General features: G+C 44.6%; 1 protein-coding gene across 3 annotated transcripts in view; it reads left to right on the top strand.

Moving 5' to 3' along the window:
* Window positions 1–473: 473 nt before the first annotated feature.
* LOC142684057 (adhesion G-protein coupled receptor F1-like) overlaps window positions 474–27,727 on the top strand; it is a 95,654-nt gene continuing 68,400 nt past the window's right edge. For 2 of the 3 annotated variants that reach the window (XM_075847447.1, XM_075847446.1), the window contains exons 1-4: window positions 474–804; window positions 10,410–10,562; window positions 10,697–10,864; window positions 27,019–27,699. In XM_075847447.1, coding sequence (XP_075703562.1) covers window positions 732–804; window positions 10,410–10,562; window positions 10,697–10,864; window positions 27,019–27,699 — 1,075 coding nt within the window. In that variant the 5' untranslated portion in view covers window positions 474–731. The remainder of the gene's footprint in view (window positions 805–10,409; window positions 10,563–10,696; window positions 10,865–27,018; window positions 27,700–27,727) is intronic. The other variant, XM_075847448.1, reaches the window with a different exon arrangement.

Below are 27,727 nucleotides of genomic sequence, written 5' to 3' on the forward strand. Positions count from 1 at the left end.
CCTAATTGACCAGTTTAAAGTAAACCCCTCGAGGTTGTGTAAGGAAGAGAACGGTGTATGACATGAACCAAGGTGCGCCACATTGAACACACCGCACACACCACGGCACTAATTTGGCACTTCTAGTTTTTTAATGTCCTAATTTCCAACTATTAATAAATCTGCCCCATGGAGTCCACAAACATAAATTGGGGATTAAGTGAATTATAGACATAATCTCGGCCGGACTGTGTCGAGTGCATCACATTTTCTTTACGTTTTATTGTACTCACGCTATAGATTGTTAGACATTGCGGTAGAGATCAGATTTTCGAATTTTCATGTATTATTCATCAAATTATTCTTGGCCAGATGGTCTGTGGGTAACGTCTTCTTATTTGCTATGGGGGTTGTTGGAGTGGGACGTTGGATCTTTAGCTATATATTGTGTGTATGGCAGAATATTATGTAACATTGCGGGGTTATTGTGAGAAGAAGTGGAGACTGAACATGTCTGGAAATAGAAAATCCAGAAGAATCTCCGAGACTTTCTTATTCCAGGACCATTGTACTCTTATAAAAATACTCTCATCATCCTCTCTCATCATCCTCACATAGTCGGGTGTGTTAATGTATTCTCTGAAATCTAAACAAGATTGATGTAAATTTGCATCTGTCAGCCCGGCCCGTACATGAAGCTCTGCGTGTAACATGGTGACATTGATGATGGACTGGCCAAGGACCATGCTGAGATGCCTCCTAACGCTCTCCATGCTGGTGGTTTCCTATGTTTATCCAGAAAATATCACAGAAGAACCTTCCAATGTGAGTACAATAATGAGCACAGTAATAAGTATATAGGAGCGATGAAGATGTTCTTGGAAACCCATAATGTATGCCACTGAGATCCAGCAGAGGTGGCCCCTTCATACTATTAACTAGCCAAATGTACATCTATACCAACCACGCAACATATATACTGTATACCATTATATTATTGTCTTATCAGGTTAAATCATAGAATAGTTCCAATTTTGGCATCTGGTTAGGTTGGACTATAGGGACCTCATACATCTTCTTCTTCATGTTCTCCTCAATAGTCCATGTTGCTCCTACATAGACTCCATGTCCAGATCGCCAATACTCATATTTATAACAAATAACTCATTTGTACATTCAGGAATAAACCTGCAGTTGTTAGCTGAAATACAGACAACAAAGGTTTGATGTGAAACCAAGTAAAACTTGGTGTATTGACCTTAAAATATCATAAGTATACCTATAAACCAAGGTCAATTAACACTCAGATGATTGATAGAAAAATTACAAAACTTTATTAGGACATAAATACACATATAATGAATAATAAAAATAGAACCATGCTATGCAGAGAGTGTCCTGCAGTTGGAAGCAATATAGGAAGACTAGGATCCAAAAAATGTCGTGCGGTGCAGAAATCCGGCGTTTTATAATATATATTAATAACAAGAGTCAAGTGACACATGTATTATCGCCCAGTGTTGCCTGCATGTACCATTGTGGAGTCTAAACATGGGCCAGATGTAAGGTCAAGAGAAGACTTACCCATGAGTGATTGCTCCTGCAACTGCAGAGACACCAACCCGACGCGCGTTTCGGCAGAAATGCCTTCGTCCGGGGGTGGCATCTCTCCAGCGGAACAAGGTATTTAAACAGCCAATATCCAATGAAAATGTTAGGGGCACATACGGAGAGATAATCAATGTGATTAGCCACTATAGAGCGACACGCGTGAGGTACAGAGCGAGCCCGTGACGTACTTCCGGTACTGCGTCATCATTATTTATTTATTTATTTATTCATTCATTTTTTATTTATCATTTTTTATTTTTTATTTTTTATTTTGCATTTATTTATTATTTATTATTTATTATTTATTATTTTTTATTCATTTATTTTTTATTACCCATATTCACTTTTATTATTATTCTTATTATTATTATTTTTACCCATTTTTCATTTTCATTGTTATCAAATTCTCTTGTATCATGCTTTAGTCCATTTGTCAGCAATACAGGTTTGTGCATTTATGAATTTTTTCGTTTTGTTTATGATTATACAAATGTTTTGTACGGCAAATGTTGGCATTTATTAGTTTTTACACAGTACATATATATATATAGAATAATTGTGGCATATTTAATGCCTATTTTTGTCTGTTTAGTTTTTTTATTACTCTGTGTATTTATAGCTTTAAGACCACCTTGTTATTTGTAATTTTCGATTTATATATAATATGCTGTATTATGTTTCATTATGATCAGTATTGTTTTTCAATACCTGCTCCATCTATATGTTTCGATATCTTATTTGTAGCCTCATCTTTTATTCTGTCTTATCTCTTTCCCATCAACAGCCGTGTATCCCATGTAGGGCGGAGTTTACATACATACTGCATTTTGACAGATGATTAGCCCAGCGCTCACGTCAGGGGGGAGTGTCTCGGACGTCTTTCGTCTATGTGTCTTCATCTGGAGGGGCGTAGCATGCGCGCCAGGTGCGCTCCTGTTCCGTCCTCCCTGATGACGCAGTACCGGAAGTACGTCACGGGCTCGCTCTGTACCTCACGCGTGTCGCTCTATAGTGGCTAATCACATTGATTATCTCTCCGTATGTGCCCCTAACATTTTCATTGGATATTGGCTGTTTAAATACCTTGTTCCGCTGGAGAGATGCCACCCCCGGACGAAGGCATTTCTGCCGAAACGCGCGTCGGGTTGGTGTCTCTGCAGTTGCAGGAGCAATCACTCATGGGTAAGTCTTCTCTTGACCTTACATCTGGCCCATGTTTAGACTCCACAATGGTACATGCAGGCAACACTGGGCGATAATACATGTGTCACTTGACTCTTGTTATTAATATATATTATAAAACGCCGGATTTCTGCACCGCACGACATTTTTTGGATCCTAGTCTTCCTATATTGCTTCCAACTGCAGGACACTCTCTGCATAGCATGGTTCTATTTTTATTATTCATTATATGTGTATTTATGTCCTAATAAAGTTTTGTAATTTTTCTATCAATCATCTGAGTGTCAATACTCATATTTGTAGACATGCTGCTGGGTCTTCCGCTACATACATTACATATACACTGCTGTCTACTGCATAGACCTATCTCCTCATAGTCCTTCTACACGACTGTCTTCTAAAAAGACGTCCATGAAGAGCTCTTCTACATATAGCTCTTACATACATCAACATATAGTCCTTATATACTGCTGTCTTCTATGCAGACCTTAGTCTCAGGGTTTGTCTCCATCTACACCAGTAGTGACCAACCTGTGACTCTCCAACTTTGCACAACTAGATCTCCCAGCATGCACTGGCAGCTCTTCGACGTGTAGGTCTTATATATACTGCATCTTTTATGTAGACATTATACTCAGGGTTTGTCTCCATCTACACCAGTGGTGTCCAAACCTGAGACTCTCCGGCTTTGTACAACTACAACTCTGAATAGCCACAAGTTGGACACCACTGGTCGACATGCTGTGCATCCTCGTGTCTTCTCTATAGTCATCATGTTCATTGTTCCTCTCCAGTCTTTATCCAAACATTTGTCTTCTACATTGACCTCTGACCTCATACTTCATACTCATACCCAACCTCATATGATGTTCTTCACTATTTAGACCTTCTGCACATTCAAGTCTTCTATATAGACCTCATCTGTAGTGTTCTTCATATGGTTCTTCTCTATAGACCTCTTCCCCATACTGACCTATATATATATACTGTTGTATTCAGTGATGACCTCATATTCATGGTTATTCTTCCTATACACTGTATACACATTGAGAATTACTACATAGACATCATATTCCTTATTCTTCTCCATATCATTCTTATACACTGTCACGATCTGTGGGTATGTGGACACACTGGGCCATATCGCCGTAGCGGGATAGCAGCTAGCCAAACAGAGTACCAAGTCAACGTCTATAGTCCGAGTAAGGGTACCTGTGGTAGTTCAGACAGTAGTGATGTGACCTTGGCAGCAGACACCAGGCGTGATGCAGCACAGCATACGTGATCGTTGGCACAACACGACTCCAACTCTCTAAGGCACAGGAACAAGGTAGCATGGGATACAGGATACAGGTAGCAGGAACGGGAACACTGGGAACTGGAAAACACTTAGGGACCATTTGCAAGGACTGACACCGGTAAACACAACAACGCTCAGGCAATGAAGGAAGGGGCAGGGCCCTTCTTATAGTCCAGTGTAGTGGGCTAATTACAGATTTTCTACTTAAGGTCGGGCACGAGCGTGCGTGTGCACCCTACGGGACATGGTAGAATGAAGCAGAAGTGAGCGCTGGAATCTCCTGAGGAGATGCGGGCCAGCGCTCACAGAACCATGAGTGCGGCCGTCGACGGGTGAGTAATCCTGACGGTCCGTGGCCATGGGCGTTACATAGACTCCAGTGTCTTCTGTAAAGATCTCCTATTCCCCGTTCTTCTCAGGTCACGTTCAGACATCTGTAGCAGATTTTCCGTGTGGATCCTGCACTGAAAATCCATGACAATTTACAGCACTATACAAAGGGATGGGGTTTCCGAAAGCCCATCCACACATAGCGGGAAAAACAATCAGGGTGGAGGTCAGGACATGCTGCGAATATTGATGCCGATTCTGTTGCAGAAATTATCCGGATCTTCACTACACATTTCAGCTTTTGCAAAGGGAGAAATCTGCGGCAAATCTGTGATGTAGAATTCCCAGTACGCACGGCCTTACCCTTATACATATGATGACTTCTTTATAGACTTTGTATCATTTTTTTCTTCTTTATTAAGACTTTATACTGATGTCTCCCACGTGGACCTCATATACGGTGTTCTTCTCTTCTCAGACAGCGATCACGATCGGTTCTCATCTCCCTATGGTTCTTGGTTCTCACTTCATATTCAATGTTTTCCTTCCTATTAATCTATACATGGTAAAGACTAGTGATGTCATGTCATACCCTTCATATATTCTTATTAATTGTCCTCCTTATAGTTCTTGCCTGCTTCTATCTCTTCTCCATACAGTATATTACCCCTCGCGACTACAACTCATACTTGACAACTTTTGTAAAGGGACATCAAGGAGATTCTGAAAAGTATGGCATGAGGCAGCACGCAACACACAACATTTTTGGCCTTAAACCCTTTTACATAGGACACGCCCCAAACCCACGGACTTGGAATCACAAATAGTGCATATGACCTTATTCATCGCATCCAAAAAACCCTAACCCTAACCCCAGACCTCCTAAACTCAATACAGACCCCAGACCAGACCTCCTAAACTAAGACGGACCCCAGACCAGACCCCTAAATACAGACCCCAGACCAGACCCCTAAATACAGACACCAGAGCAGACCCCTAAATACAGACACCAGACCCCTAAACTAATACAGACCAGACCCCTAAATACAGACCCAAGACCCGACCCCCTAAACTCAATACAGACCCCAGACCAGACCTCCTAAATTAAGATGGACCCCAGACCAGACCCCTAAATACAGACCCCAAACCAGACCCCTAAACTAATACAGACTAGATCCCTAATTACAGACCCCAGACCAGACCCCCTAAATACAGACACCAGACCTGACCCTTAAACTAATACAGACACCAGACCAGACCCGAAAACTAATACAGACCCCAGACCAGACCCCGAAACTAATACAGACCACCAGGCCACTAAACTAATACAGATGCCAGGCCAGACCCCTAAACTAATAGAGACCCCTAAACTAGTACAGACTCCAGACCAGACCCCCTAAATACAGACCCCAGACCTGACCCCTAAACTAATACAGACCCCTAAATTAATTCAGACCTCAGACCCCCTAAATAAATACTAACCCCCCCCCCCAAATACAGGCCCCAGACTAGACCCGTAAAGAATTACAAACCCCAGACCAGACCCACCTGTTAAAACAGACCCCAGACCAGAACCAGGTTAATATAAACCCCAGACCAGACCCCCTTTTAATACATAACCAGACCAATCCCCCTCCTTAAAGCAAACCTCAGACCAGACGCTCAGATACTCACCTCTCTCCGTTCCAGCGTCCCTTTAACTCCTGGGCGACGCCATAGACCAGATCCTGATGTTGATCCTTGAGTCTGATCGTTGTCGGCGGCGCCCAGGAGTGAAGAAGAATACGGCAACGGGGAGAGGTGAGGACATGCAGCACCCAGGACATATGTTTTGAGAGTTGACATGAGTGGTATAACTTCTTATTATTAATTTAGTTAGTAATCTGTTTTCGCTTTATTTTTTTGGTGATATTTTGGGAAAAATTATAAAAAATGACCCAAAAAGTTATTTTTTATTTTTTTTTAGTACTTTTTTAAAATAATATAGTGTGGTAAAAGAAAGTCTCAGTCCCTTTCCATTATGGTCATATCATATAATGGTTATTTTTTTCTTTCTACCTGCAATAACGTGGACTATTCGAGTAACGCCCCATAGTTACATGTGCAGAGGCGAAAGCCCAAAAACTTCAGGGAGTAAAATAGAAAATGACGTTCCATGAGGCAATTACACTCAACCCCTATATCTTCCATCGTATGTTCGGTCTTCTCTTACTTTCCTTTGCAAATCTGTCTCCAGTAGGACATGTCTGAGATTTGAATGGTATAAGATTCCTGCAATCTATACATTGTCCTTTATTGTTATGCAAATGGTTTCAAGATTCTGCATGCAAAGGACATACCTGATCCTCCGGGCGCCTCTGGCTGGTAACTGGATATGTAGGTAATGGGTGGGTCCAGGGTGCATGCCGGCAGCCACATATACAACATCCCCTCCAGTCCATAGATCCACGAAATGTGCCATCAATCTAAATGGACAGCGTTTGCCTACAACCCCTTCTCTGTAGAGTTGTAACCCAAGCCTGACATATCATAAGGAAGCTCACACTATGGGGCCCTTGGAGAGAAGGGCCCAGCCCTGGTTGATCTCATCCCCTTTGCTATACCTATACAGGATGCCATTCTCCATATAAGATAAGCCTGAGGGTCATGGAAAGGGGACACCAGGGTCTTCAGCTGGGGCAGGAGACAAAACCTGGCACCATCATAGGAGGCCCATTTTGGTCTTTGCTTTGGGCGCCCTTCTCTTCCATGTAGACCACTGCTTCTAATAATTAGGGGCAACATCCACATGGAGTTTGTATGTTCTCGTTGGCTTGGGTTGGTTTCCAAGACTTCTCCAGTTTTCTCGTATGTGACACAACATGTTCAATTGGCTTTGTATGAACTTGGCCCCAGTGTGTGGTCCTCTGACATAGACGTTAGATTGTGAGGCTGGACTGATGTGAATGTATTTTGGGTCCAGGGCTGAGGAATATACTGACCAGAGATGAGAAAACCTCTGAACTTTTGCTTCACCGGCACTGGAAGAAATTCTTCTTATAGAGCCGTGAGTGAGGAGAATAGTGAGGAGTGTCATAGAGCAGGATGATGAGGGTTACCACTCTATACTCGAGCTGCAATGTGCTGGTTTGGGCGGGGGAGGGTGTCTCATGACGGCCAAGGCTTTCGTTGATCAGCAAACAAATTCCAAAATGATAAGAGTTCTGTTCCTATGATGTGTTTGACTTGAAGATGTTCTGTAGGGAAGACTAATCTCTCGTTAGCAGGTGGCTTTACTATACTGTGATGTTGCCAAAGAGGACATCCTCAATGGGGCGTCTATGGAAGGAACTTTTTGCATCCCTAAAGACTGGACTGGGCAGGTGTGAAGTCACCACCTCTCTAGACCACCGCACTCATTGTATCTTTGTGTGACTTTGGCAGGTGGACTATGACTATAATCCTTGGAAGAATATCCTACAGAAGACGGAAAGACGGAGCAAGAGATCACTAAGTATGAACATCACAATTCTGTAATGACAAATATATTGTAAAGGATCTGCCAGACACAGCTTCTGTGTCGACGCCCGTGGTTAATCATCCTGCATCTGTGCCTAGGTCTGCTAGAGTGACGCAATCTGCTACCACTCAGGCTGGTAGGCTGAGGAGTGGGAGAACCTATCACAGCCTGGCCAGACGGTTCTAGCTCCCCCCTTGGTCTATTTATACCTTAATTTCCTGCTTGTCTTTGCCTGTGATTCTTTCCTCTCTTCTGTAGAGTGTAAGCTCTTATGTGCAGGGTCCTCTCTCCTGTAGAGTGTAAGCTCTTATGTGCAGGGTCCTCTCTCCTGTAGAGTGTAAGCTCTTATGGGCAGGGTCCTCTCTCCTGTAGAGTGTAAGCTCTTATGGTCAGGGTCCTCTCTACTGTAGAGTATAAGCGCTTATGGGCAGGGACCTCTCTCCTGTAGAGCGTAAGCTCCTATGGGCAGGGTCCTCTCTCCAGTAGAGCGTAAGCTCTTATGAGCAGGGTCCTCTCTCCTGTAGAGTGTAAGCTCTTATGTGCAGGGTCCTCTCTCCTGTAGAGTGTAAGCTCTTATGGGCAGGGTCCTCTCTCCTGTAGAGTGTAAGCTCTTATGGTCAGGGTCCTCTCTACTGTAGAGTATAAGCTCTTATGGGCAGGGACCTCTCTCCTGTAGAGCGTAAGCTCCTATGGGCAGGGTCCTCTCTCCAGTAGAGCGTAAGCTCTTATGAGCAGGGTCCTCTCTCCTGTAGAGTGTAAGCTCTTATGTGCAGGGTCCTCTCTCCTGTAGAGTGTAAGCTCTTATGGGCAGGGTCCTCTCTCCTGTAGAGTGTAAGCTCTTATGGTCAGGGTCCTCTCTACTGTAGAGTATAAGCTCTTATGGGCAGGGACCTCTCTCCTGTAGAGCGTAAGCTCCTATGGGCAGGGTCCTCTCTCCAGTAGAGCGTAAGCTCTTATGAGCAGGGTCCTCTCTCCTGTAGAGTGTAAGATCTTATGTGCAGGGTCCTCTTTCCTGTAGAGTGTAAGCTCTTATGTGCAGGGACCTCTCTCCTGTAGACTGTAAGCTCTTATGGGCAGGGACCTCTCTCCTGTAGAGTGTAAGCTCTTATGTGCAGGGTCCTCTCTCCTGTAGAGTGTAAGCTCTTATGGGCAGGGACCTCTCTCCTGTAGAGTGTCAGCTCTTATGTGCAGGGTCCTCTCTCCTGTAGAGTGTAAGCTCCTATGGGCAGGATCCTCTCTCCTGTAGAGTGTAAGCTCTTATGGTCAGGGTCCTCTCTCCTGTAGAGTGTAAGCTCTTATGGTCAGGGTCCTCTCTCCTGTAGAGTATAAGCTCTTATGGGCAAGGATCTCTCTCCTGTAGAGTGTAAGCTCTTATGGGCAGGGACCTCTAGTTAACTATTAACTAGTGGTGATTGGAGGCAGCTATTGAACTCTGTCGCTGTTTGTTTGGGGGGCGCTATGTGGGCACGGTTTGTGTTGGATACTTTGCTAACCATATTATTTATGGGACAAATAAAAAGTTTAGCATTCACGGGCGCGAACCGTCGGGAATACTCCACCCCCCGACGGCCTCAGCCATGGATCTGTGAGCGCTGGCCCGCATCTCCTCCCTTCCGCTCCGTTCTGCTGTGTCCCGTAGGGTGTGCATGCATACTCGTGCCCGGCCTTAAAGGACCAGCGCGTGCACATGAAAATAATCATTAATTAGCCTATGATCCCCTGGACTATATGAAGGGCCCAGCCCCCATACTCCTTGCCTGAGCGTTGTTGTGTTTACCAGTGTTAGTCTTGCAAATGGTCCCTTAGTGTTATCCTGTTCCCAGTATTCCCGTACCTGTATCCTGTATCCCGTGCTACCTTGTTCCTGTGCCTTAGAAAGTTGGAGTCGTGTTGTGCCGCCGGTCACGCCTGCTGTGTTACACCACGCCTGGTGTCTGCTGCCAAGGTCCCATCTGTGCCTAGCAATTGCTACTGTCTGGACTACTACAGGTACCCTTGTGCTTGGACATTATTTGCATTGACTTGGTACACTGTTTGGCCAGCTACTATCCCGCTACGGCGGTACGGCCCAGTGGGTCCACATACCCACAGATCGTGACAAAAAGTATGATGTTGGTATCTAAAATGCTTTCCTAATATAATAGGTTGCTCGGAGGAGGTAAAGTCTGGCGATCAGGTATGTACAGGAGGAGTCCCTGTTATATCATGTAGCAGTGCTCACCCAGCGTCTAGACAGAGGCGGTGATCAGGACGTTTTGCGGCTTCTAGAAATTTCTTTAAATGTCGTAGTGAAATGTTTGTCATGGAGTTTATTAGTGTTGTTAGAGTTGCTCTCATAGGTTGATCAATTTCCAAGTATACATATATACATTCCAATATACGGCCGGAGAATAACCCAGACACACACAATGTTCGGTGTATCAGGAGTTTGAGGTTTTTTCTATAACTCCCTGCTTTCAGTTAATCTACATTACTCTTACAGTGTCCTTTGTTTCGTTCCGTCTCTAGCGTCTCTGTTTTTTGGTATGTGCACATTCCCGTTTACTTTTAATGGAAACGTCCATTATCAATGCACCAATGATGGAGGGACGCACTTTTACTGGTGTGGACACAGCTACAACGTCGACACAGATTTACTATGGGGTTTCTGCTCCGGACCAGGTAAGGAAATTAACATTGCGGTTCCATATTAATGTACTTCATCCGTCATTGTGTGTTGTCTATTGAAAAATTCCTGATCTGGACATGTAATAAACCAGGAGGCCGAATGTTAATGCATTTATGATTTCTTGTAGGGAATCTTGGGATTTCCGACTGCTATGCTGCGCCGTCCTCCAACAGTAGCAATGCTCTTTGTCTTATCAGGCCAACTGATGCCATAGGTCTAAGCCTGGCCTCCATCCACTGCACGGTACCCGGGACATATTACAACGCATATATAGAAGCATTCTGCGATGCTCCATGTAAGTCATAGTTTGTCACATGATGATTTAATGAGACTTAACCCCTTAATGACCAGCCTATTTTAAACCTTAATGACCAGGCCATTTTTTACGTTTTTCAATCGTCGCATTCCAAGCGCTATAAGCTTTTATTTTTGCGTCGACATAGCTGTATAAGGTCTTGTTTTTTGTGGGACAAGTTGTACTTTTTAATAGCACCATTTTGGGGGACATATTATTTATTGATTAACTTTTATTAACTTTTTTTGGGGGGGGGAATAGAAAAAAATCTGAAATTTTGCCACTCTTTTTCGCGTCTTAAATCTACACCCTTTACCGTGTGGTATAAATAGCACAATAACTTTATTCAGCGGGTTGTTACGATTGCAATGATACCAAATTTGTGTAGTTTTTGTATGTTTTATTACTTTTACACAGTAAAAACGCTTTTTCTTTCAAAATTATTTGTTTTTGTGTCTCCATATTTGAAGAGCCGTAACGTTTTTATTTTTTCGCCGATGCGGTCGCATGAGGGCTTTTTTTTTGCGGGACGACTTGTAGTTTTTATTGGTACCATTTTGGAGTAGATGCCACTTTTTGATCACTTTTTATCACATTTTTTTTAAGTCAGGATTCACAGAAAACAGCAATTTTTCCATAGTTTTTTATTACATTTTTTACGGCGTTCACTGTGCGGGTTAAATAATGTAACAGCTTTATAGTCGGGGTCGTTACGGACGCGGCGATACCAAATATGTGTAACTTTTTTACTTTATTTTGTTTTTTTAATAGTAAAGCATTGTGTGAGGGGAAAAGCTGGGTTTTTCAATTTTTTTCACATTTTTTTTAAATGAACTTTATTAAACTTTTTTTTCACTTTTTTACTAGTCCCACTAGGGGACTTTAATATGCGATTCTGCGATCGCTATTATAATACCCTGCAATACTTTTGTATTGCAGTGTATTACTGCATGTCCGTTTAAAACGGACAGGCATCTGCCAGGACAGGCCTGCGGCATGATCTAGCAGGCATTCGCTCAAGGCAGACCTGGGGGCCTTTATTAGGCCCCCGGCTGCCATTGGAGACACAGACACTCGGCGATCGTATCGCCGGGTGTCGGTGGGGAAGAGAGGGAGCTCCCTCCCTCTCTCCAAAACCACTCAGATGCGGCGCTCGCTATTGCGCACCGCATCTGAAGGGTTAAACGGGTGAGATCGATACTAATATCGATCTCACCCTGCAGAGCAGGGACACCCCCAGCCCTCAGCTGCCTCTGGCAGATGAGAGCAGGGAGATTTGACGCTCCCTGCTCTGCTTACTTTATCCTGATGCAGTGCCGTAGAAAGGCATATGCATCAGAATAAAGCCCGTTAGTGGCCGCCGTTAAAAGACGTATTGGCGGTCACTAACGGGATTATGCAATTCGAGATGAGCAAATTTCCCAAAATTAGTTTTGTGTCCGATTCCATCGAACTGGCCATGAGATCCAATTATGTGCGAATAAATTTGCCCCAATTGTCCTGAAAAGTTGTGCCTGACACTCTGAGGTCTTCTAGAACTGTATCCAACTACTTTTAAGCTCTTGGACATTACTAATGCTTCCTTGGCGTTAAAGTGACAGCAACATACTGTATCTGGCTCTGGGTAGGGTGGATGGTACCCGGTGGTAACAAACAGCCTGTTTAATAACACATTGCACGTGCTTTTTCAAATGAAAAAAAAAAACGGTCCAAATATTATCCCTATTTGGTGGCAGGTGCCTGCTGGTGTTTACGCACACACAGTGGTATCGGAAAAAGCGATGACTTTAACAAGTGGTCCAATTTTAAGTGGCACTATTAGATATGTGTAAACCATAGAGTGGCATCATGTCCATGATGTCTGTGTCAGCAGGCAGCGGCACACTATCAACAACAGGATTAATATTATTGAAGATTTGTGAATGATGTGATGAAGATTGGTGATTAATATAAGAATTGTATAGCTGCAGCAGCACTCACCAACAGCAATGGCTGCCTATCTAACTAACACACTGACACTGACTGACTCCGATCTCTCTCTAAAATCGATCTCTCTTTCAAATTATTCTAAATCTAACTATGTATTCTCTTCTCCTCACTATAAGGCCTCATTTACACGAGCGTAATATACGCGCGTGCGACGCGCGTGCTTTTCACGCGTGTCGTACGCACCTATATTACTCTATGGGGCAGTGCAGACGATGCGTGAATTTTGCGCAGCGCGAGTGCGTTGCGTAAAACTCACGACATGTTCTATAATCGTGCGTTTTTCGCGCATCACGCACCCATTGAAGTCAATGGGTGCGTGAAAACCACGCATGCCGCACGGAAGCACTTCCGTGCGAACTGCGTGATTCGAGCAAGAGCTGTCAAACTGAATGTAAACAGAAAAGTACCACGTGCTTTTCTGTTTACAAACATCCGAACGGAGTGTCGTAGACATGAGCGAACCGAACTTTACCGGGTTCGGCCGAACTCGTTTTGACAGTCACTGTCCAGGGTGCTGAAAGAGTTAGACTGGTTCAGCACCCTGGACAGAGACTTCCGATCCCAATATACGTGAAAGTGTAAAAAAAAAAAAAGTTCTGACTTACCGATAACTCCCGGCTTCTTCCTCCAGTCTGACCTCCCGGGATGACAATTCAGTCCAAGTGACAGCTCCAGACAATCACAGGCCAAGCACAGGCTGCAGCGGTCACATGGACTGCCGCGTCATCCAGGGAGGTGGGGCCAGATGTCAAGAGAGGCGCGTCACCAAGGACGCGTCACCAAGGACGCGTCACCAAGGCAACGGCCGGGAAGTTCTCGGTAAGTACGAACCTCTTTTTTTTAAAATAGGTTACTCGAAATGGTGATCGGAATGCACTGTCGAGGGTGCTGAAAGAGTTACTGCCGATCAGTTAACTCTTTCATCACCATGGACAGTGACTGACGTCGACTAGCCTCATCTCTATGATGGCGGCTGCGCGAAAATCACGCAGCCGCGCATCATACACGGATGACACACGGAGCTGTCAAGTGCCTTTTGCGCACGCAAAATGCTGCGTTTTTTGCGCGCGCAAAACGCACACGCTCGTGTAAATGAGGCCTAAAACATACTCACTGACACTAATCCACTATCTATCTGTATTCTCTGTTTACTATCTCTCACTCTTTGTCTGATGTCCTCTCTCCCCAATCTTTATCCCCACAAAGCAACAGCATTTCCTGGTTGGACCTTTTATAGTGGCTATGACTCATGACGTCATCAGTGACTCACACCTATACTCCTCATGATTGGCAGTGCTAGAGGGAAGGATGCCTGCAAAGCATTAAGGGAAAATCCACTGGCTACTGCCCAAGGTCATGTGATTCTTTATCTGTCTTGTTCTAATTAGTAAAATAGCAGCGGCCATTTTGAGCGAATCCGTGGGGGAAGGATTCTCAAAAAGTGAGGAACTTTTGGGAAATTGCTAACGAATTTGATTTGTGTAGAATAAATTTGATCATCGCTATATACAATGCAGAGGTGTAGCTAGGTTCTCAAGCACCCGAGGCAAATATTCAGTTTGGCGCACCCCCCAACCTCTTTCCCGACATCCCCTTCCCCCTCACCATGTTTGTTTTCTCTACCAATCAATAAGGCGTCATTTTTTCCCCCACGTTTTTTTATGTGTAAGTTGAGCATAAAACCATTTTACAAGCAATATAGTTCTAAATACAATACCAGAACCAAGCTCAGTATATATATATATATATATACAGTGAAGGAAATAAGTATTTGATCCCTTGCTGATTTTGTACGTTTGCCCACTGTCAAAGTCATGAACAGTCTAGAATTTTTAGGCTAGGTTAATTTTACCAGTGAGAGATAGATTATATTTAAAAAAAAACTGAAAATCACATTGTCAAAATTATATATATTTATTTGCCTTGTGCACAGAGAAATAAGTATTTGATCCCTTTGGCAAACAAGACTTAATACTTGGTGGCAAAACCCTTGTTGGCAAGCACAGCAGTCAGACGTTTTTTGTAGTTGATGATGAGGTTTGCACACATGTTAGATGGAATTTTGGCCCACTCCTCTTTGCAGATCATCTGTAAATCATTAAGATTTCGAGGCTGTCGCTTGGCAGCTCGGATCTTCAGCTCCCTCCATAAGTTTTCGATGGGATTAAGGTCTGGAGACTGGCTAGGCCACTCCATGACCTTAATGTGCTTCTTTTTGAGCCTCTCCTTTGTTGCCTTGGCTGTATGTTTCGGGTCATTGTCGTGCCCGAAGACCCAGCCACGAGCCATTTTTAATGTCCTGGGGGAGGGAAGGAGGTTGTCACTCAGGATTTGACGGTACATGGCTCCATCCATTCTCCCATTGATGCGGTGAAGTAGTCCTGTGCCCTTAGCAGAGAAACACCCCCAAAACATAATGTTTCCACCTCCATGCTTGACAGTGGGGACGGTGTTCTTTGGGTCATAGGCAGCATTTCTCTTCCTCCAAACACGGCGAGTTGAGTTAATGCCAAAGAACTCAATTTTAGTCTCATCTGACCACAGCACCTTCTCCCAATCACTCTCAGAATAATCCAGATGTTCATTTGCAAACTTCAGACGGGCCTGTACATGTGCCTTCTTGAGCAGGGGGACCTTGCGGGCACTGCAGGATTTTAATCCATTACGGCGTAATGTGTTGCCAATGGTTTTCTTGGTGACTGTGGTCCCAGCTGCCTTGAGATCATTAACAAGTTCCCCCCGTGTAGTTTTCGGCTGAGCTCTCACCTTCCTCAGGATCAAGGATACCCCACGAGGTGAGATTTTGCATGGAGCCCCAGATCGATGTCGATTGACAGTCATTTTGTATGTCTTCCATTTTCTTACTATTGCACCAACAGTTGTCTCCTCACCCAGCGTCTTACTTATGGTTTTGTAGCCCATTCCAGCCTTGTGCAGGTCTATGATCTTGTCCCTGACATCCTTAGAAAGCTCTTTGGTCTTGCCCATGTTGTAGAGGTTAGAGTCAGACTGATTCATTGAGTCTGTGGACAGGAGTCTTTTATACAGGTGACCATGTAAGAGCTGTCTATAATGCAGGCACCAAGTTGATTTGGAGCAGTAACTGGTCTGGAGGAGGCTGAACTCTTAATGGTTGGTAGGGGGTCACATACTTATTTCTCTGTGCACAATGCAAATAAATATATAGAATTTTGACAATGTGATTTTCTGTTTTGTTTTTTATAGAATCTATCTCTCACTGGTAAAATTAACCTAGCCTAAAAATTCTAGACTGTTCATGTTTTTGACAGTGGGCAATCTTACAAAATCAGCAAGGGATCAAATACTTATTTCCTTCACTGTATATATATACACAGCACCAGAACCAAGCTCAGTACATATATACAGCATCAGAACCGAGCTTAGTACATATATACAGCATCAGAACCGAGCTTAGTACATATATCCAGCATCAGAACCAAGCTCAGTACATATATACAGCATCAGAACCAAGCTCAGTACCTATATACAGCACCAGAACAAAGCTCAGTACATATATACAGCACCAGAACAAAGCTCAGTACAAATATACAATACTAGCTAGTTGCCGTTAGGCAAGAAAAGCCCTGTTTTCCAACTACCATAAAGATGAATGATAAATAAATAAAGTAAATTCTTTAATGTGCTATATATAGCAATGTAACAGACCACATGAAAATTAAAATTGTCACTGCTAGATTGCCGGGTAAACGTATGCAAGACAGCTGCCCATGCACTAGTGTAACACACCTATGAGCCAACGTAACACGACCGCTATCGTAGCCGTCAGTGATTGAGGTGTGTGCTTAAGTTTAGCCAGCAAAGCAGGAATTAAAATTTGAGAAGCCCCCCCGACATGTTTCGTTACTGCTGTAACGTCCTCAGGGGAAATGGGGCTAATGGCGGCGCGCCGGGAATTCCTCCCCTCTTGTAAAGTCCGTCTATGACGCAAACCAAAGTACGTCAGTGCCAACTACCAATCACCAGGAGTGAAAGGATACCAGCCTCCACAGCTGATCCGTGGACCAATAGGAGACCATTCGGGGAGCCAATCATACAGGGGGAGGTGCGCAAGCGCACACTTACCAATCGGAAACATAGTCTAAAAAGTCCTATAGTGATTAAATAGCTATACAGCGTCTACGCTGGTCCATTTAGGGACCGCGCATGCGCAGTGGTGCAAAGTCACAACTTAGAAAAAAGTGGAAATAAGAATAGGATTACAGTGATAATGATAATATAAGGCAGGCAATAGCGCCTGTGTATACATAAGAGAATAGGACTTCAATTCACTGGACCGAGAGGTAGCAGAGCCCCGTAGGTAAGTAATATAAGAGAACCTAATAGTATAAGAAAACCTGTATGATTATTCCAAAGCAAAGATATACGTATGTGGTATCCACTATTATTAGGAGAGATGGAAACATGGACCAATAGGAAGCGGCAATGTGCGCAAAGCACATACATATCATTCAAGGACATGGTTCAAAATGTAGTTAGTGGACAAATGCACAGCATATACAAGGATCCAGGTAGAAATGACGCATGCGCAGATGGATGATATCCAGACTTAGAATGGGTCGGCCATATAGATAAAAAAGGTAGCGTTTATAAATTCATAGATTTCTCGGACTTATTTACCCTGGACTAAGGTGTAACCAAAAGTCAAGTGCCCGCAGCAAGACAAGACGCAAATAATGTCATTATTCTATTAAGGAGCATATATAAATAAATAAATAAATCTCCACTTCATCCTGCATCGTGGTCCTAGATAGTATAAGATTTTTATTATTTTTTTTAAAAAATGTTATGGGATATTATTGCAAATAGAAACCCGTAGGGATTACGAAAGTATCCACAATTCATCGTTAGGGACAGGTATAGAGCTAAACTATCCACTCATATATCAATAAATACATCGGCTCGGCACTATGACCCCGCAGGGCCTGAATGAGGGGTTTACCTTCACTGCTTTTCTCTGATGTTGTTTCTGTTGTTTTGTTTTTTGTTGTTTTTTTTTTTTTTTTTTTTTTTTTTTTTGTTGTTTGTTGTTTGTTGTTTTTTGTTTTTTGTTTGTTTTTTGTTTTTTGTTGTTTGTTTTGTTTTTTCTGATTTTGATCTCTTGTTTATGTGTCCCTGATGTATACTGTGGCTTCTCTCTTAGACGTATATACACACAGTATTTATTGATATATGAGTGGATAGTTTAGCTCTATACCTGTCCCTAACGATGAATTGTGGATACTTTCGTAATCCCTACGGGTTTCTATTTGCAATAATATCCCATAAAATTTTTTAAAAAAAATAATAAAAATCTTATACTATCTAGGACCACATTTCTATGGCGGCCCCTTCATTCTCCCCTTAACATTTGGAATCAATATTTGGAATTGATATCCATCTGACATATAGTCAGCCCAATGGACTTTGAAATCCCTGTAGCTCATCAGCATTTATTTCCGATGCAGGATGAAGTGGAGATTTATTTATTTATTTATATATGCTCCTTAATAGAATAATGACATTATTTGCGTCTTGTCTTGCTGCGGGCACTTGACTTTTGGTTACACCTTAGTCCAGGGTAAATAAGTCCGAGAAATCTATGAATTTATAAACGCTACCTTTTTTATCTATATGGCCGACCCATTCTAAGTCTGGATATCATCCATCTGCGCATGCGTCATTTCTACCTGGATCCTTGTATATGCTGTGCATTTGTCCACTAACTACATTTTGAACCATGTCCTTGAATGATATGTATGTGCTTTGCGCACATTGCCGCTTCCTATTGGTCCATGTTTCCATCTCTCCTAATAATAGTGGATACCACATACGTATATCTTTGCTTTGGAATAATCATACAGGTTTTCTTATACTATTAGGTTCTCTTATATTACTTACCTACGGGGCTCTGCTACCTCTCGGTCCAGTGAATTGAAGTCCTATTCTCTTATGTATACACAGGCGCTATTGCCTGCCTTATATTATCATTATCACTGTAATCCTATTCTTATTTCCACTTTTTTCTAAGTTGTGACTTTGCACCACTGCGCATGCGCGGTCCCTAAATGGACCAGCGTAGACGCTGTATAGCTATTTAATCACTATAGGACTTTTTAGACTATGTTTCCGATTGGTAAGTGTGCGCTTGCGCACCTCCCCCTGTATGATTGGCTCCCCGAATGGTCTCCTATTGGTCCACGGATCAGCTGTGGAGGCTGGTATCCTTTCACTCCTGGTGATTGGTAGTTGGCACTGACGTACTTTGGTTTGCGTCATAGACGGACTTTACAAGAGGGGAGGAATTCCCGGCGCGCCGCCATTAGCCCCATTTCCCCTGAGGACGTTACAGCAGTAACGAAACATGTCGGGGGGGCTTCTCAAATTTTAATTCCTGCTTTGCTGGCTAAACTTAAGCACACACCTCAATCACTGACGGCTACGATAGCGGTCGTGTTACGTTGGCTCATAGGTGTGTTACACTAGTGCATGGGCAGCTGTCTTGCATACGTTTACCCGGCAATCTAGCAGTGACAATTTTAATTTTCATGTGGTCTGTTACATTGCTATATATAGCACATTAAAGAATTTACTTTATTTATTTATCATTCATCTTTATGGTAGTTGGAAAACAGGGCTTTTCTTGCCTAACGGCAACTAGCTAGTATTGTGTATTGCGCCCACCAACTACCCAGGATCTTTTTCATTTTTGTCAGTACAAATATACAGCACCAGAACAAAGCTCAGTACATATATACAGCATCAGAACCAAGCTCAGTACATATCTACAGCACCAGAACCAAGCTCAGTACATGTCACGATCTAGGGGCATGAGGACCCACTAGGCCGCTCCGCCGTAGCGGAGAGGCAGCCGGCCAACTCACTGCACAAGTCTATACAAGAAGTACGTAGCATGAAAGTACCTGAGATAGTCCAGACAATTGGCAGGGGCTTTAGCACGCATGGAAGTGGATGTGGCAGGTTGCACCAGACGCAGCAGATGACAGCAGGTGCAACAGGTTGCGCCAGACATGGCGGATAACAGCAGGTGCAGCAGATTGTGCCAGATGTAATGGATGACATGAACTGTACACCCAGATCCGAGACAATGTGCAGAGGAAGTCCGTGTAGACAGAAAATGTGAAGAATAAACAGGTTTGCCAGGCGAGGAGCAGACTGAAGACCAGTCAACGGAATGAAATGTGCCATTTTAGAGAAACGATCTACTACTACCTAGACCATGGTACATCCAGCTGAGGGGGGAAGGTCTGTAATAAAGTCCATAGCGATATGCTGCCAAGGGGCATCAGGGACAGGCAGGGGTAGGAGCAGACAGGCAGGTTTGGAGCGGGTAGGCTTGCTCGAGGCACAGTTTGTACATGAAGAGACGTAGTCTGTAACATCTCTAGGCAGTGTGGGACACAAGTACTGACGGGCTATGAAGTCCAGAGTCTTTCGGACACCAGAGTGCCCCGCCAGTTTGGTGCTGTGTCCCAAGCGGAGAATTCTCTTCCTGTCTGCAAGCCGAACAAAAGTATTTTCAGGAGGAATGTCTCTAATTGGCAAAAGGTTAGCGGCAATAATCCTAGAAGGATTTATAATATTTTGATCGAGACAGGGCGTCAGCCTTCACATTCTTAGGACGGAAATTAAGCAAGAATTGAAATCGGGCAAAGAACGACCACCTGACTTGGCAAGGATTTAGTCGTTATGCTGACTGTAGGTACGTGAGGTTCTTGTGATCTGTATAAATGGTAATAGGGTGAACCGTAGCTTCCAGCAAGTGTCTTCCCCCTCTAATGCCAACTTGACAGACAGCAACTTCCGATCCCCAATGGAATAGTTACGTTCAGCCGGAGAGAATAGTTTAGAAAAGAAGCCACAGCCCACCATCTTGCCCTTAGAGTTCTTTTGACATAGTAGTGCTCCAGCACCAACAGAGGATGCGTCCACCTCCAGAGAGAACAGCCGAGATGCATCAGGGTGATGAAGAACGTAGGCTGAGGTGAAAGCACTCTTGAGGTTTATAAATGCTGACTCTGCCTCCAGAGGCCAAACCTTGGCGTTTACCCCCTTCTTGGTGAGGGTGGAGATTGGGGCAGGCAGAGACGAGAAGTTCGGGATAAATTGCTGATAGAAATTTGCGAATCCTAGAAATCATTGTATGGACCGAAGCCACTATGGACGTGGCCACTCAGATGGATTTCACCTTCTCTGGATCCATCTTGAGTCCACGGGCGGACACGATGTAACCCAGGAAGGGCAGAGTGTTCCTCTCGAACACACACTTCTAGAGTTTACATAGAGGAGATTCCCCCTTAACCGAGACAGAACTTGGCGAACATGCCTCCGATGTGTCGTCAAATAAGGTGAGTAGATCAGGATGTCGTGCAAATAGACCACCACACAGACATACAGCAGATCCCAAAAGATGTCATTTACTAACTCCTGGAACACAGCTGGAGTGTTACACAGTCCAAAGGGCATTACGAGATATTCGTAGTGACCGTCTCGGGTGTTGAATGCGGTTTTTCACTCGTCACCTTTGCGGATACGGATCAAGTTATAGGCCCTGTGTAGATCCAGTTTCGTGAACACCTTGGCCCCACGAATTCTATTGAAACGTTCTGAAATGAGCGGCAAGAGATATTTATTCTTGACCATGATTTGGTTCAAACCACAGTAATCGATTACATGGATGAAGAGATCCACCCTTCTTTTTCACAAAGAAGAATCCGGCTCTGGCCGGGGAGGAAGAATTCCGGATTAACCCTCTCTCCAGATTCTCCTTAACGTAGGCAGACATGGCTAGGTTCTCTGGCAGGGAGAGGGGATAGACTCGCCCATGGGGTGGTGAGGCATCAGGAAGTAACTAGATTAGGCAATCGTAGCTGCGATGGGGAGGAAGAGTCTCTGCCTCCTTTTTGCTGAATACGTCCGCAAAACTGGCATAGTGTGCGGGTAGATCGGAGAGTGACTGAGGCAGTGGAGGCAAAACTAGATAAACTTGTAGCAGGCAGCGGTTAAGGCATTTGGGGCTCCATTGGAGGAATTCTCCGGAACTCCAGTCGAGAACCGGAGCATGTAAACGAAGCCAGTATAGGGTTAAAAGCTTTAGGGTATGTTCACACGTAGTCAACCAAAACGTCTGAAAATCCAGAGCTGTTTTCAAGGGAAAACAGACCCTGCTTTTCAGACGTTTTTTACCAACTCGCATTTTTACCAACTCATTTTTTTACCAACTCGTTTTTGGAGCTGTTTTCATTGGAGTCTATGAGAAAACAGCTCCAAAAACGTCTGAAAGAAGTGTCCTGCACTTCTTTTGACGAGGCTGTATTTTTACGAGTCGTCGTTTGACAGCTGTCAAACGACGACGCGTAAATAACAGGTCGTCTGCACAGTACGTCGGCAAACCCATTCAAATGAATGGGCAGATGTTTGCCGACGTATTGTAGCCATATTTTCAGACGTAAAACGAGGCATAATACGCCTCGTATACGTCTGAAATTTGGCCGTGTGAACATACCCTCAGGCAATACAAGGAAGGCGATCTGTTCTGAGTGAAGAACCCTGACTTGTAGTGTCAATGGTTCTGTGATGAACACAATTGTATCGGGCAATGGTAGACTATTCACAGAAGCAACAGCCCGGGGTATCTCCAGAAGAACTGTGGGTAGATGTAAGCGATCCACTGGATCCTTCTGGATGAAATTTGCAGCTGCTCCAGAATCAAGATAGGCAGAGGAGGAATGTGATGTCTCTCTGTAGATGATGGCCACAGGAATCGATAATTTGGAAGAGGTTTTGACATTTGGAGACGTCCCCCCTAGAGTTGCCTCTCCAACCAACCCTAGTTGCTGGAGTTTCCTGGCTTCTGTGGACATTGGCACACAAAATGACCCTTAAGGCCACAATACAGACATAAACCAGATGAGCGTCTGCGCGGACAGCTTGACTCTGCCTATCTGTATAGGTTCTTCAGGTAGCGCACTAGGGGAAGGCAATAGTGGTCTCTGGACTGAGGGTGCTAGTCTGTGAAACCGGCTCTCCTGTCAAAACTCCTGAATGCGCTCCTGGATCCTCATGTCAACCCAGATGGCCAACGGGATGAGGGAATCCAAGGTAGAAGAGAAGTCGCGGGCTGCAAGCTCGTCCTTGATGTGTGAGGACAGTCCCTGTCAAAAGGTTGCCACCAACGCCTCATTGTTGCATGCCAACTTTGCTGCCAGGGTACAAAAGGAGATAGCATATTCTCCTACTGTGGAGCCTCCTTGTTTGAGCGTCAGCAGAGTGGCCACGGCAGAATATGTTCGGCCCGATTCCTCGGACATGGCAAGGAAAGACTGCAGGAACAAGGCTAGGTCTGAGGATTCAGGTCCCTGTTGTTCCAAGATGGGATTCGCCCATGCAAGGGCCTTGTCAGAGAGGAGGGAGATAATAAACGCTACTTTGGCCTACTCAGGGGGGAAGAAATGAGCTCGTAGCCTAAAATGAACAGTGCATTGGTTGATGAACGCTCTACAGGCTCTGGGGTCACCGTCATAGCGAGGAGGAAGAGGAACTGTGGATCCGAAACAAACAGGAGGAGCAACGGGCAGTGGAGTGGCAGCAGTCTCTGGAGGAGGAACTGGAGGTGCAACAGTGAGTTGATCCAGATGGACCATGATGGAATTTACAGCCTCAAGGATTTGATCCTGATGTGTCCGTAGGTCATGCATCTCCATCTGTATCCTTTGCACTGCGGTCTTCGGCTGGCCAGCAGGTTCCATGGCCTAAGTGTACTGTCACGATCTAGAGTTATGTGGACCCAGTAGGCCGCTCCGCCCTGTATCGGAGAGGCAGCTTGCCAAGTCAGTCAATGCACAAGTCCATACAAGAAGTACGTAGCACAAAAGTATCTGAGATAGTCCAGACAATTGGCAGGGGTTTTAGCACGGATGTAGGTGGATGTGGCAGGTTGCGTCAGAAGTGTCGGGTGACAGCAGGTGCAACAAGTTGCGCCAGACATGGCGGATGACAGCAGGTGCAGCAGGTTGCGCCAAACGTGGCACATGATAGCAGGTGAAGCAGGTTGCGCCAGATGTGGCGGACGACAGCAGGAGCAGTAGGACACGACTCCAATCACTAAACAGGCTCAGGAGCAATAACACAGCACTAGACACAGGATATAGGTAGCAGGGCATGGGAACACTGGGAACAGGGTAACACTAAGGGACCGTTTGCAAGACTAACATGGGAATTACAAACAACGCTCAGGCAATGATCAAAAGGGCAGGACCCATTTTATAGTTGAAGGTGATCTTGAGCATAATTAATTAATTACATATGTGCGCTCTGGCCCTTTAAGACCGGAAACCAGCGCGCGCCCCCTAGTGAACACTACGGGACAGTGCGGACGCATGTGCTAGCGTCTCAGAGGAGGGTGACATCGGCAGGAAGAGGATGACCTGTGGGAGGCAGGTAAGGGGAGGTTGCGGTCCATGAACCGCGGCCGCAACAGTACATATATACAACACCAGAACCAAGCTCAGTACATATATACAGCACCAGAACAAAGCTCTGACATATATACAGTACCAGAACCAAGCTCAATATATATATAGAGCACAAGAACCAAGCTCAATATATATATATACAGCACCAGAACCAAGCTCATACATATATTGTAAAGGATCTGCCAGACACAGCTTCTGTGTCGACGCCCGTGGTTAATCAGTCTGCATCTGCTCCTAGGTCTGATAGAGTGACTCGAGCTGCTACCACTCAGGCTGGTAAGCTGAGGAGTGGGAGAACCTTTCACAGCCTGGCCAGACGGTTCTAGCTCCCGCCCTCGGTCTATGTATACCTTCATTTGCTTCTTGTCTTTGCCTGTGATTCTCTTGTTTCCTGGCTCTGCTGTTCCTGCTTTTCCTATTGACCTCTGCTTCATATCGACCCTGGCTTTACTGACTACGCTCCTGCTCTGCGTTTGGTACCTCGTACACTCCTGGTTTGACTCGGCTCGTTCACTACTCTTGTTGCTCACGGTGTTGCCGTGGGCAACTGCCCCATCTCCCTTAGCTTCTGTGTACCCTTGTCTGTTTGTCTGTCATGCACATATTGAGCGTAGGGACCGTCGCCCAGTTGTACGCCGTCGCCTAGGACGAGCCGTGCAAGTAGGCAGGGACTGAGTGGCGGGTAGATTAGGGCTCACCTGTCTGTCTCCCTACCCCGACATTACATATATACTGCAACACAACCAAGCTCAATATATATATACATATATATATATATATATATATATATATATATATATATTATACAGTACCAGAACAAAGATCAGTACATAGATACAGCACCAGAACCCAGCTCAGTACATACACACAGCACAATAACCAAGCTCAATAAATATATATATATATATATATATATATATATATATATATATATATATACACACACAGTACAATAACCAAGCTCAGTACATAAATACAACACCAGCACAAGTACAGCTCAATTTAGTGCAACCCCTGCCGTATAGGTTTGGACTAAATTGTATACAGCTCCAAGCATGGCCCGAACAATGGTAAGGATATGCTGAGAGTTGCTGTTTCGCAAAAGAAATCATACCACCCATCATCTCGCAGCAGATCATAAAGTGACTACATTACTGATTAGAGGCAGAATAAACATTTACATTAAGTGACTCACAGGTGATGTCAGATTCTAGTTGTTCTTTTTCTCTTTTCTTCTCCATCTAGTCCAGACCTCTATGACGACTTCTCCCGGCCACAGCCCATTTCTGTAGTTTGCCACTCAGATGTCTTCAACTTCTCACTTTTCAAACATCTCGGCACCTATAAACGAAGATCAAGTTCTCATGGTGCCAGACAATGTGCCCCTAAATATAATAGCGCCATTCACTGTGCAAACACACACACACACAAACACACACACCGTGCCCCTTGTAGAGAGTGCCATACATAGATCCCCCTGTAGATAGTGACCTCATAGAGCCCCTGTAGATAGTGTCACACATACAGCCCACCCCTGTAGATAGTGCTCCACATATAGCCCACCACTGTATAGTGTCCAACATATAGCCCACCCCTGTAGATGGTGCCTCACATATAGCTCCCCCTATATATAGTGTTCCACGTATAGCCCACCCCTGTACAGTGCCTCACATACAGTATAGCTCTCCCTATAGTGCTCCACATATAGCCACCCCTGTATATTGCCTCACATATAGCTCCCCCTAGAGTGCTCCACATATAGCCCACTCTATAAAGCCCCCCTGTAGATATAGCTCACCCCTGTATATAGTGTCCAACATATAGCCCACCTCTGTAGATAGTGCCCTACATATATCTCCCCCTATAAATAGTGCTCCACATATAGCCCACCCCTGTATATACTACCTCACATATGGCTCCCCGAAAAGTGCTCCACATAAAGTCCACCCCTGTATATAGTGCCTCACATATAGCTCCCCTATAGTGCTACACATATAGCCCATCCCTGTATATAGCGCCCCTGTAGATATAGCCCACCCCTGTATATAGTGTCCAACATATAGCCCACCCTTGTAGATAGTGCCCTACATATATCTCCCCCTATAAATAGTGCTCCACATATTGTCCACCCCTGTATATACTGCCTCACATGTAGCTTCCCCAATAGTGCTCCACATATAGCCCAACCCTGTAGATAATGGCACTCACATTTTTATTAGGAGAATTTTTTTTTAATCCCACTCCCGCGCCGTCCAGTGGCAATGCAGACCTGCTCTCTTCTGAGCAGGTCTGCTGGGGTTGAACGATGAAAGCTTTGTTGAAAGGCGCTGATTGGCAGGGCAGAATAACGTGCCCTGTCAATCAGCGCCTTTCAACGACGTAAGCGGCGCAAAGAAGTAATTGCGCCGCTTGCTTTGTTGAAAGACGCAGGTACAATTAAAGTGCAGAAGGGAGTGGCGGCGGCTGGTTTCAGTGGCGCGGCCTCCCCCTGAGATAGGCAGCAAGCCGCCGTCATGGACGGTGCGGCCCTGGCGCCCCCCACCCTCCCTCTTAGTTGCGCCTGGGGCACATGCCCTGCCTGCCCCCCTCTAGCTACGCCCCTGTACGATGTATGTAGATATAAGAAGTGCAATGAGATGTGTTTCTCCACAGCTTCAATGGTCCCTACAGCATCGAACTCTACTACGACCTCTACAAACAACATGATATCATCATCCCCAGCAAATGTCTCATCAATGACATTAACTACAACTTCACCATCCACAACTGTCTCATCAATTATATCAACATCAACTCCATCATCCCCAACAAATGCCTCCTCAATAACATCAACAACGACTTCACCATCCACAACTGTCTCATCAATGACATCAACATCAACTACAACTCCATCATCCTCAACAACTGTCTCATCAATGACATCAACAACTTCACCATCCACAACTGTCTCATCAATGACATCAACATCAACTACAACTCCATCATCCTCAACAACTGTCTCATCAATGACATCAACAACTTCACCATCCACAACTGCATCATCAATGACATCAACAACAACTACAACTCCATCATCCCCAACAACTGTCTCATCAATGACATCAACAACTTCACCATCCACAACTGTCTCATCAATGACATCAACATCAACTACAACTCCATCATCCCCAACAACTGTCTCCTCAATGACATCAACATCAACTACAACTCCATCATCCCCAATAACTGTCTCATCAATGACATCAACAACAGACACTCGTCCAGCGGTTGGTACCGGTATAACACTGGATGCTACTCCGTCACCCTCTCCAGTCCTCACCAAAGGCTCCTCTGGTAACAGTAATATTATTTTCTTATTTCT

Source organism: Rhinoderma darwinii, assembly GCF_050947455.1.
Source record: "Rhinoderma darwinii isolate aRhiDar2 chromosome 4 unlocalized genomic scaffold, aRhiDar2.hap1 SUPER_4_unloc_12, whole genome shotgun sequence".
NCBI lineage: Eukaryota > Metazoa > Chordata > Amphibia > Anura > Rhinodermatidae > Rhinoderma > Rhinoderma darwinii.